General features: G+C 39.9%; 1 protein-coding gene across 1 annotated transcript in view; it reads right to left on the bottom strand.

Moving 5' to 3' along the window:
- ANKIB1 (ankyrin repeat and IBR domain containing 1) overlaps positions 1-13,009 on the bottom strand; it is a 142,371-nt gene that overhangs the window by 14,205 nt on the left and 115,157 nt on the right. Inside the window, exon 10 of the mRNA XM_006834302.1 lies at positions 8,265-8,395. Coding sequence (XP_006834365.1) covers positions 8,265-8,395 — 131 coding nt within the window. The remainder of the gene's footprint in view (positions 1-8,264; positions 8,396-13,009) is intronic.

Here is a 13,009-nt window from a genome sequence, read left to right on the forward strand (position 1 = left end):
CCTAGAGACCTCCGCTCCTAGACTGGAGAATTAATCACTCCCTTCCTTGCTACAAAATGTCTACCCTTACATTTCCAACCCTCACAATCAGTCTTGGTAACAATTACTCACTGTAGTAGCACAGGTGACCCATCTGCATTTCATTTCATCAGCTCCGCCTAGACAGATTGGATAGTACTCACTGAAGATTCTGCCTTCCTCCATGCCCCCTAGCTCTAGGTTCCCTCTTGAAAGCTTATAAGCCAGTCACTTCTTGCCTTTGTAGGTCCTCACAGCACAGTGGTTAAGTGGTCAGTTCGAATCCACCAGTCATTCAGTGGGAGAAAGATGTAGCAGTCTGCTTCTATAAAAATTACAACTGTGGGAATTCCATGAGGGCACTTCTAGTCTTCCCTAAAGAGTTGCTATGAGTCCAAATAGACTCCACTGCATTAAGTATAACTTCCTTTGTCTTGTCCGATTATGCTGAGTGGTGCCTCCAATCCAACTAATCATACTGACTATGGACAGCATCCTTCTCTTGTTCTTAATGTTATTGGGAAGGTCTCTAATATCCCCACTAAATATCAGGCTGGGCTTTCGACTGAGGTAGATTTATTTATTGATTGTAAATTGGGTGACAGTTTACAAGGGAGAACATTATCTTTCCATTTATCCTATCGTATTTTGTTTCATTGCAATGATTACAATTCCATGCATGCATCATCAAACAACCTAAGGGTACACTCCGCACGCTGCCCACCGGCCACCAGCACACAGTCCCTCTCCCTCCCTGAGTCTAGAGTCCCCAGTCGCTCCTTCTCTCCATGTCATCGTCACTACCTCCATCCCTGGCATCACTGCTTCTTTGGATACGGTCCTGCACTTTGCTTTTCTCCCTTGATGGTTCCAGGGATCTCTGCTCCTGGACTGTAAAATCAACCACTCCCCTCCTTTTGTTACAAAAAGTCTACCTTTACCTTTCCAACATTCACAGTCAGTCCTGATAGCAATCATTCCCTATTGAACCACAGGAGTCTTATCCCCATCACCTTTTATCAGTCCCATCCAGAGAGGTTGGAAACAACTCAGTGGAGATTCTACCTTTCCCCGTACCCTCTGAAACTAGGTTCCCTATTGAAAGCTTGTAAGCCAGTCACTTAGTGCCTTTATAGTGCCCGCCACCCCCATTTTGGGTAGCTAATGTCTAAGATACCCATCCTTGTTGACCCCTGTATACCAAGGGGGTGGAAATGATCCTCACTGTAAAGATTTGTTCACTCCTTTGTCCTACTGCACCCACAAGCATAGGTCAAATTGTTGTGGATTACTTTTTTTAACCTCTTCTTTCTTCCTCTAGTAATGTTCTGATCATCCAGCCATTGAAGCCAGGTCAAATGGGTACTATCTGCAAGTGTAGGTGTTCTTGTGCATCTCCTTTCACTTCATATCAGCTGGGCACTTCACATTCTGCTCTAGTCCTCTGGGACCATGTCCCTGTCCCTGGGTCGAGGAGTCCCCAGGTCTCGTCATACTGCTGGTTAGCCAGGTCTCAATCCAGGTTCACAGGAGTCTACTGAATGTGGTTGGACTTAGCGCACAACTTTTTTGCTGTTTTATCCCCACTTCCCCTTATTGGTGACCAACATGGTCAGCAGCAAGACCATGCCTGATTGTGTATTCACCTTGAGTTTTAGTCTTGGAAAGAGGTTTGTCTTGAGGGCACCTGACCACTTGCCTTGATGGCTACCAGGGTAGATTTATTTTTATCATACTAAAAGAAGAATCGACTTCTATTTCTTTGAGTGCTTTATAAAGAATACTGTTAATTTTTTTTTTTTTAAATCAAATGTCTTTTCAGCACATATGAAAAAAATGCTTTTTTTCCTTGGACCTACTAATAAGACGAGGTATAACAATAGCTTTCTTAATATTGACCCATTCTTACAGTTCTGGAAAAAAACATATTTGGCTAATTACTTGTTTACTGTGCTCTTCTGGATTGTTTGCTTTTCTTTCCCTCCCTTCCTATCTTTAAGATCTTATTTACAATGTCTAAGTATCTTTTCTCCCCATCTCTTAGATCTTCTTCATGACTTCTGCATGGTTATAAGGAGAATTAAGCTAGTTTCACCTTTTATAATCATGTCAAAGTTATGCTTATTTAATAAAATGATTAGGAAATTGTCCTTTTTTTTTGAATTCCCAAAGAGGATGTTAAATTACATTGGAATCATCTGCTTTTTTAAAATTTTGGAAAGGCTCCTTTAAGCTTTGATTAAAATGTCAGGGCCTATTGCTTTAAAGTAAAAAGATATTTGAGCTACCTGTTATTTTAGTTGATTTTATTTCTCTGATTATTCCCATTATTTCTTATATCATGCATTTTAACTCTCCATCCTCACTCCCCTTTTAAATTTATTTTCTAGAATGTTACTGAGGATTTCTTTAATGGTCAATTTTTTCATGAATGTTTCTCAGGTTCTTGAAAAGACAGAGTAGCCCACAGTTTGAATAGCAATCTGATAATACTCTAGTAGTTACAGTATTTAGGCGTTCTATATTTTTACTTATTCTTTTGTCTACTTGATATGTCATGAGCATAGAGATGAATTACAACCTTCATACTCATGTAGTCCTTTACAACATACAATCATACAGTAAACTGTGCACTGAATTCTGGCAGGGTGGAAGTTATTTTCCTGTGTGGTATAAACAATGAATTGGAATTGACCAATGGCCAAAAGGTCTTTTTTTTTTTTATTTATTTAAACTTTTTATTGTGATGCAGGTGAAAGTTTACAGAGTAAATTGGTTTTCCTTTCATCAGTATTCATACATATTTTTGTCATGGCAGTGATTACAATCCCCACAACGTAATGCACTTTTCCAACTTCCTCTGTGTGCTTACAATTTCCATTAGTCCTATTTTCTATTTCTTCTTGATTTTCAGGAGTCCTGATGTGGTGCTGTGGGATAATACAGCAGACTGCAAGTTCGGTTTGAACCATAAGATCAGCGGTTCAAATTCACCAGCTGCTCATTGGAAACCCTATTCAAGAACCTACTTGAAGGCACTTAACAACAATGGTTTGGATGAAAGTTGAGCCATAGGGATGAGGCAACAGGTTGTGCTTGACTGGACACAAGTACTCTCCAATGCAACTTTCAGTTTTTAAATTTTTGGTGGAAATATACATAGTAATACCATTAGCTCCCACTCCACAGTTTCTAACAGGATGGTTAATGATACTGGTTATATTCTTAACATATTGTGTCATTATTATTTGTTCTAGTTGTTTCACTTCCATTTACTTAATCTCCCATTCTCCCCACCCCAACCATTTCTGCTATCATAACTGTTGACCCTTTGGTCTTATAGATGATTATTATTTTTCTTTAAAGAACTGCAATACACAAAGGGTCACAACCTTTACTCTTTATGCTAAAACTGTTACGTGGTTTCAAGGTGACCTCAGGGAACAGGTTTTAATTCACGCTTTGATGAGCAATGCAGGGACTAATCTTGGGGGTTCCAACAGTTCAAGTAATTTTGGATTCTTTTATAGTTTAAAGTTCTGTTATTCATTTTCTCTCTCTTTCTATCAAGATTTATCATTGTGTTCCTGAAAAAGGTTAGTTAGACACCAAAATTTAGATTTGGAGTTAGGGGGATGCCTGTGGGCCCTGACAGCTTCTCAAGAGATAAGAGGTGAGTATTGGGAGAAAGATGAGGCTTTCTGCTCCCACGAAAGATTTTAAAAGCCTAGGAATCCCTATACAGGGTCGCTGTGGGTTGCAACGGACTCCATAGCATTTAACAACAACAACTGGGTTATCTAGTGCTGCTACAAACATAAATTTATTTTCTCACAATTTAGGAGGCTACATCTAAATTAAACATGGGCGAGATTTAAGGTATATACTAGGGAAAAATTCCTCTTCTTCTGTGAACCTGTTAAATCTCGACTACAAGTTGTCAACTTCCAAAGTATAATGGTGGAACAGGCACAAGGTAGATATTCTCATTACAAATAGGAGAAATCTGGGAGCAAGGGATTACAAACAGGCACCCTGCATGTCTAAAACCCAGAAGAACAATTTACATTAGCTTTCAATCCTAAGAATCCTTTCTTCTATGAGACCATCTAGGAAGCTGCCTGCTCTCCATACTCGGGGGGTTGGTCCTGCTCTCTGAATCTGATGTGGCAGCCCCTTTGTCTGGAGCTTCAGCTCTGCCTTCTAGACCCACTCTGCTATCTTGGTTTTGAGTGACCCCATTCTAGTCCAACTCTCTCCATCCTCAGCAGGCCCTGTTCTGCTGCCAAGTGGACAGGGCAGTCCCATTCCTCTCACCTTTAGGCAGCAGCCCTGTTCTCCTGGCACACCTTACGCAACCCCACACTTTGGAACTGAAATGAGCTGGTGAAGAGTCAACTCTTTAAACCCATGTGGCTGTGGCCCCATTCTCTGAGATCCAGGAGACTATGGCTCCACTCTTTGACACTGAGAAAGCTGTTTCCAGTGCTCCTTCCAGCAGTTCTGATTGCAAGCTGCTTCAGGGATGGTCCTTTTCTTTCTTGTAGGTGTTGTTAAGTGCTGTTGAGTTGGTTCCGACTCACAGAGACCCTGTATAGGATTTCCAAGGAGGGGCTGGTGGGTTTGAAAACACTGACCTGTGTTTAGCAGCCCAGTGCTTATCCGACAGCATTATACTAGGATTCCTTCCTTTTCTTAGAGGATAACAAATGTAGCTCCTTTGGCCTGTTTCTGCCTACAGAATTCCAAGAGGCAGTCTTTAGTTCTTTTTTTATCCCCTTTAGTCTAAGCTGATGGATTTTCTGCTGTGGTAGTTGGTTAGATCCATCAGTCACAGGTTTATTGTCTTTAACAAAAGTCATGTCCTTGGTGAAAATTTTAGGGCACATGTCCTTACTTTGTACAACAGAATTTTCCAAATCTTTAAGTTTTGTTTTCATTTTGCACTTCTTGCATTTTACTATAATTGGCAAGTAGAAGCCACATGCCTTAAGATTTTTGCTTAGAAATCTCAGTTAAATATCCAAGTTCGTGACTTCTAAATTTTATCTTTCACCAAACATTTGAACATAATTCATACAAGTTCTTTGCCATAGCATAAAAAGCACCGTCATTCTTCCACTGTCTAATCATATTCATCATGTTTTTTTTAAAGTCTCACCAGAAGCACATTTAATGACAATTCTAGCAACATTCGGTTGCTGGCACCATATGTAAAGTCTCAACTTTCTCTATAGCTCTCCTCACTTTCTTCTGAGCCCTTCCTCGAATTGCCTTTGATGCTCATAATTCCACCAACAGTTTCTTCAAGGTAATCTAGGCTTTTACTGTTGTTGTTGCTATTAAGTGCCATTGAGTCACTGCTGACTCATAGAGACTCTGTGTAAGGTTTCCAAGGAGCAGTTGGTGGGCTTGAACTACTGATCTGTGGTTAGCAATCCTCACAATGCAAGACCACAGTGCCACATCAGGACTCCAGGCTTTTACTATTAGGCACCTTAAAACTCTTGCGGCTTCTACTCATTACCCAATTCCAAAACCATTTCTACATTTTAGGTATCTGTTGGAGTAGCATCCCACTCTACTGGGACCAAATTCTTAGGTATCTAGCGCTGCTATAACAGAAATACTGTAAGTGGATGGCTTTAACAAACAGAAATTTATTTTCTCACAGTTTTGGAGGCTAGAAGTCCAAATTCAGGATGACAGCTCTAGAAGGCTTGTTCTGTAGGCTTTGAGAGGAAGTCCTTGCCCCTTTAGCTTCTGTTTCTTGGTTCTTTGAGCTCTCCACCTAGCTTAGTATTGATGGTTCCCCATCTCTGCTTTCCTGCCTTCCTTGTTCAACCTCTTTTATAGCTCAGAAGAGACTGACCTGATCCTACACTAATCTTGTCTCAAAGACATCACAAAGATAGCCCACTCCTAACTGGATTATAACCAACCACAGGCATGAAGGTTAGGATTTGTAACACACACATACATTTTACTTTTTATTGTGAATTGGGTGAATGTTTATAGAGCATATCAGTTTTCCAGTCAACAATTTATACACAATTTGTTCTATCTCATTGACTGCAAGCCCCACAATGCAACACCCTCGTGACGTAGTGGATTATCTACTGTCTCTTCTAGCCATAGTCTGTAACTTTCATCAAACAATGCTTCTGCCCTGCTGCACCTACGTAAGAAACTGGGAAAAGATACTGACAGGATGACATGATTTAGCTGTGGAAGTTAGCAGTTAATTGCAATTGTGAAAACTTGGAACTCTAAAGTGGGTTATAAATGAGCTATCTCAGAAACAAGATAAGGAATCTCATTACCATCAAAGAAGAGCCAAGAGTGGAGTGTCCTTTGGACTCTGAGATCCTTTCACATTGAACCCCTCGACCCAGGAACAGAAAGCTGGGACACCGGAGGAGTATCAGAGCAGCAGCAGCAGCAGCAGAACCAAGAACCAGAACAAGTGACAGAGCAGTGGGCTTCCCAGTCCACAGAGCAAGTAAAGGTGAGTGACTTTGGGCAGGAGGCTTGCTTGTAGAGTGGGGTGCCTCAGGCACTTAAGTGGGGGAGGCTAGGTTTGCTGACCCATGGAGCTAGAACTGAGTGTCTTCAGTCTGAGACTTCTGGTGGAGTGGTGTGGCCTGTGGGCATTTATCAGCAGCTGATTGGAACAACTATGTCCTGAGAATTTCGGACCACAAATTGTAACCTGTTAATTTCCCGAGTAAACCCATGACTCTGAGTATGGTGTATGAGTTCTGTGTAGCCATTGCAATGGGTCATCGAATCCGGTGGAGTAGAGAGGGTTATGGCAAGAATGGAGGGTGCCACGTAGTTTTGCAACCATTTATCCCACTTCTTTCCTGTGTTTTCTGTTTCCATTCTTCCATCTTTCCCAATCCTTCTGATATTTGTCCTTGGATATAGGCTTTCCTTTTGATCTCAGATGGTTGATTATTTTAGGGTATGTATACCTCCCTTGTGTCATTCTTCCTCTTATACACTGGTCTATTGTTTGGCTGAAAATTGAACTATGGGGGTTAGTTTATTTCCAGATCTGAAGGGTGACTAAAGGTCATAGTCTTGGGCATTCCACAAGTCTCTAGTCATCCAGTAAACCTGGTCTTATGATTTTGAGTTTTGTTCCACATTTTTCTGCCATTTCTATACAGATTTTTCTAATGTGTTTCCTTTCAGAGCAGTTGGTAGTGGTAGCCAGGCACCATTTAGTTCTTCTGATCTCAGGGCCATGGAGATTGGTGTTCGTGTAGTCTGTAAGTTCACTGTTTTCCCTGAGTCTTTGATTTTATATTACTCTTCTTTCCTCCAGACAGGAAGAGACCACCAGTAACTTACATGGCAGCTAACAATCTTTTAAGACCTCAGTCAATACTCACCGAAGTAGGGTTTAGAACATGATCTCTATGGACTATGTTATGCTAATTGACATTGGCATTCCCCAAGACAATGGTCCTGAGCTCCCAGGCCCAGTGACTCACATTCAATATGTTTGGTCATGTCTAATTATTTCTTATCTTTGCTGTCTGTATGCTTCTATCAATTCATGCATATAGAAGTAACAAATGTGAATACAAATGTACAATTATCCTCTGCCAAACTGATAGATATTGGTGAGTATACTCCCATTCTCCCTCCTACACCCAATTCAGCCTACAAGTCTATTCATGCAGCTACTCATACATCACCGTACAACATATATTTTTGCAGGACACCATCAAATTCATAACAACAGCTAATAAAATGGTAGTGCTTTATCATTTGAGCGTGTGGTGGCTCCAAAGGATAAGTACTAGGCTGCGAACCACAAGGTCAGCAATTCAAGCCCAACAGGGTTGCTGTGACCTGGAACTGACTCGACAGCACAGTATACCTTATCATTTGTTATTGTGTACACACACATGCATAATAATGAATACACACACACAATTCTTTTAGGATTCTCACTACTAGAGGTGATAGGCAGAGGTGGGTTCAGACATTCCAAGATCTTCCTGACCAAAGCACATCAAATCCCCACCCTTACTTTTAACTCTCTCTGTGAAAATAAAATTAGTAATATAAATCAACATTTACATAACTCAACAAAGAATATATAATATAATCTCCTAGAACCTATCTGAAACCCAGCAAGATTATCATGCTTGTATTATTTCTCCTTTGGAATAACAATCAAACTAAATTAAGATTTCAATTGTAAAACATACAAAATCCTGATTTCTTACCTTAGCACACTGCATGTGATTGCAGCCTTCATTCTTCTGTATTGGAGACTTACAGTTAGCACAAGGCTTGGAGTTAGTTAACAACCAGAGACAATTGGCAGCATCCTCATAAGCTTCACTAACTCCCACAACTTTGAGATATGAAGCACAAACACAAAAATAAATGGCTTAGTGTATATCCTCAGGGGACAAAAAACCCCAACTTTTCTTTGTACTTTGTCTGTCATTTTAGTCATGTACTTATTTTCCTATTAAGCTCTATGGCAACATTTTTAAATTGTTTCATTTTGAATAGCATAATTTTAAGGAACTACAGTCCCAAAGTCTTATTTATGAATCTTGGATTAAAAGAAATTTATCCCTAGCTAGGTGTACAAATAAACTGGGAACAAAAAACAACTGAAAATGTTTTTAAAAGCAATGTTACTCTTTGTGTAAAAATCACATTAAAGAAAATTATAGAAAAATGATTACTTTAGAAAATAACTTCTTAAATAGGTCAGTTACAACAAATGATGAAGCTCTTCATCAAATACAAAGATTGAAAATTGCACTGAAGTATCAATATCTTTTTAGTTCATGATTAGTTAGAATAAATTTAAGATTAGTCAAATGAGACTTTATTAAAACTAATCATTTAAGTTAAGTGCCACTGAGTCAGTTCTGACTCATAGTGACCTTGTGTAGGGTTTCCCAGGAGCAGCTGGTGGGTTTGAACCACCAACCTTATGGTTAGTAGTCCACTGCTTATCCTACAGTGCCACACCAGGACACCATATTTCCCAAAATTCTGCTATTCTTTGTCTTGGTAAATTATGTCATTTACCCAGAGTTACTCAAGAAAGCGTGTGATCTCAGATACCCTCCTCCCTTCCCAGTTCTTACTGCCTTGGCTCATCCACACCTCTTACCTAGACTATTAACACAGAGAAAGTCAATCCATCTCTCCAAATTTGTCCTTTCCATTCCCAGTATGTATTCTGCACAGTGACCTTTTAAAAATACTAATCTGCTTAAATCTTTTACTTTCTCTCCATTGGCTACAAGTTAAAAATTAAATTCATTTAGCAAAGTCTACAAACCATCCAGTCCACTACCATCGAGTTGATTCTGACTCATAACCACCCTGTATAGGGTTTCTAAGGTTGCAAATCTTTAAAGGAGCAGAAAGTCTCTTCTTTCTCCCATTGAGTGGCTGGAACCTTGTTGTTAGGGTTTAGTGCTTATCCCACACTGCCACCAGGACTCCTAAGCTCTCCATGATTTGGCCCTTTTCTAGCCTCAATCTTCTTCCATCCTCTATCCCCACACTAATGTTATATTCTTTGTTATCTTAAGCTCAATTTAATCTACTATAATATCAGAACTGCAATCTTAAAATGCCATGCTTTTAAAATATTCTAGATTTTACACTCTACTTATTAATGGAGAAAGGTCTGGAGAGAGTTCTAGATGCATAAATAAACAATCAATTTTTCTTGTGAGAATGGTGGTAATCAAATTAGTTTTGTTTTGTTTCTAACTCTAAATGTACTCTTCTTTTATTGAAAGAAATGTCAAAAACTACAACAGAATTACTCAGAGTGTTCCATCCAATTAAAGTCCTGATAGCATGCAGACGTTCTCAAAAGAGGGGGTAAGGAGCTAACTTCGGTTTCCAAAAAGCAGATAAATCAGATCCTCTGAGTTTTGAAGTTTCAAAGTCCTGTGGAGGCCAAATTATAGGACATTTGATGCAAGTAAAATGGGTGATCCAGGGCTAGTCTCCTGCTTTAGCTTCTGCTTCTTGTAAGCTGCTATCCTGTACATAGATTCATGCCCGTAACTAATGAATATTTGCCCTGTGGTTAGTCAAGACAGAAGGTGCCAGAAGGTCACCAGCATGTTCTATTAGGACTTTCTGATGCAGACTGCTATCACAGTCTAATGTGTAAGAGACTTTCAGGGAATGTGTAAATTGTACTCCAAAATGTGACTTATTGACCATGCAAAGGCTTTTGATTCACAACAAGCTATGGACAACATTGTGGAGAATGAGTATTCTGGAACACTTAATTGTGCTCATGAGAAACCAGTACAGAACAAGATACAGTCATTCTAACAGAACAAGGGGTAAGTGAATGGTTTAAAATTGGGAAAGGCGTGTGCCAGGGTTGTATTCTTTCACCATACTTATTCAATCTGTACGCTGAGCTAATAATCCGAGAAGCTGGATTATATGAAGAAGAATGTGGCATTAGGATTGGAGGAAGACTCATTAACAACCTGTGATATGCAAATTATACAACCTTGATTGCTGAAAGCAAAGAGGACTTAAAATACTTATTGATGAAGAGCACAGACCACGGCCTTTGGTATGTGCTGCATCTCAACGTAAAGAAAATAAAAATCCTCACCACTAGACCAATAAATAAAGAGCTTTGGAATCGTAGTGGTTACGAATTGGGCTGTGAACCTTAAGGTCAGCAGTTCGAAACTAGCAGCCACTTCGCGGGAGAAAGATGAGGCTTTCTACTCCCTTCAAGATTTACAGCCTTGGAAACCCTGTACAGGATCACTATGGGTTGGAATCAATTCGATGGCACTTAACAACAACAATAGACCAATAAATAACATCATGACAAATGGGGAAAAAGACTGAAGTCATCAAAGACTTCGTTTTGCTTGGATCCACCATCAACCCTCATGGAAGCAGCAGTCAAGAAATCAAGCAATGTATTGCACTGGGCACATCTGCCGCACAAGACATCTTTAAAGTGTTGAAGAGCAAAGATGTCAGTTTGAGGACTAAGGTATGCCTGATCCCAGCCATGGTATTTTTAATAACCTCATATGCAGGTGAAAGTTGGACAGTGAATAAGGAAGACTGTAGAAGAATTGATGCATTTGAGTTATAGTGTTGGAGAATGTTAAAAGTACCACAGACTGCCAAAAGAACAAACCAATCTGAGTTGGAAGAAGCACAGCCAGAAGGCTCCCTCGATGTCAGGACTGTCAGACTTCGTCTCTCATACTTCAGACATATTATCAGAAGGGACCAGTCCCTGAAGAAGGATACCATGTTTGATAAGGTGGAGGGCCAGAGAAAAAGTGGAAGACCCCAATGAGATGGACTGGCATAGTGGCAGCAATAATGGGTTCAAATGTAGCAATGATTGTGAGGTTGGCACAGGACAGGGCAGTGTTTTGTTCTGTTGTACACAGGGTTGCTTTGAGTTGGTACTGATTTGATGGCACCTAACAACAACAACAACAAAGTGGAGAGTCATCAAAAAAGAGGAATACCCCAATGATACAGACTGGCACAGTGGCAGCAATGGGTTCAAGCATAATGAGGACTGTGAGGTTAGAACAGGATCGGGCAGTGTTTTGTTCTGTTGCGCATAAGGTCACTATGAGTTGGAACCAACCTGACGTCGCTGTCATGTCACCTAATAATAGCAACCACTTCAAAATCTGGGGTGTTTAACATAACTAAAATGGCTTTCACAAGGTCTGACTAGAACTCAATTTGTCCTAAATTCTACTTCTGTTTCTGAGAAGGTGTCCCATGCCTGTTGGTAGGCAAACAAAGGAAGAGCAGCTTGCCCTCAATAAGAATGTGGTTGAAAGTAGATTAACCAGTATGCAAAAAGGCTGCTACACAAAGAATTTACCAGGGCATGTCCTCTTAGATGAATCCAGTCTATATCTATCCTTAAGAAACAGCTGCTCCTCAGATTCATGCTCTCCACATGCTGGAATTCTATGTTTCCCTATTTGGATGTTCATGTGCTTTTAATAAATCCTTTTGCTTTATTTTAACAGTTGGAGAGGGTTTTTTTTCTCCCTAAGACAAAAGTTTGAGTTGATTGGTCCTGAGGAGGTGGTGGCCAGCAGTAGAGGGGGATAGGGCTGTCTTAATATAAGAAACTTTGAATGTTCAAGATACTTAATCTGTATCAACAACAGATCAGTAGTTTGTGGAATTAACAGCAAAGAGAAACAACAGCAGCAGTAGACTGCTCATGTAGTTCTAAACTCACTCTGGAGAACATGGCTGGAAGAATGCTCAGATAGTTTAGTGTAGGAAGGGAGCTTCAGAAGGAAATTACTATCGTTTTGGCTATGTTATAGACTGAATTATTCTCTAAAAGAAAAAGTGAAGTCCTAATCCCTGGTACCTATGAAAGTGACCTCATTTGAAGTAGGGTCTTTGAAGATGTTAGCAGTTAAATTAATGTAAGGTAGTTCAGTTGTGGCGCTGTGGGTTAATGTGCTGGACTGTAGGTCAGTGTGAACTGCAAGGTCAGCAGTTCAAGCTCATCAGCTGCTCCTTGGAAACCTTATACAGGGTTGCTATGAGTCAGAACTGACTCGACAGCACTTAACAACAACAAATTCTGGACTAGGGTGCATCCTAATTCCATTGGAATGGTGTTCTTATGAAAGAGGAGCAGACACAGAAGGACAGAAGGAGAGACAAAGAACTTATATCATAGTTTCAAGTCAAGGTATACTTGGGACTACCAGAAACCCCAAGACAGGAAAGGATCTTCCCACAGAAATTTTAAACACCATTGTTCTGCCGACAACCAACTTCAAATTACTAGCCTTCAGAACTGTAAGAAAATAAATTTGTCTTTATAATCCATTCAGTTTGGTACTTTGTTATTAGCTGTTCTAGAAAACTAGTAAGAAAAATAAGGTCAAGCTACTAATTGTAAAAATAAATGACTTTTGTCACTCAGTTTGTGGAGCTAACA

This window comes from Chrysochloris asiatica, unplaced genomic scaffold (assembly GCF_000296735.1).
Source record: "Chrysochloris asiatica unplaced genomic scaffold, ChrAsi1.0 scaffold00010, whole genome shotgun sequence".
NCBI lineage: Eukaryota > Metazoa > Chordata > Mammalia > Afrosoricida > Chrysochloridae > Chrysochloris > Chrysochloris asiatica.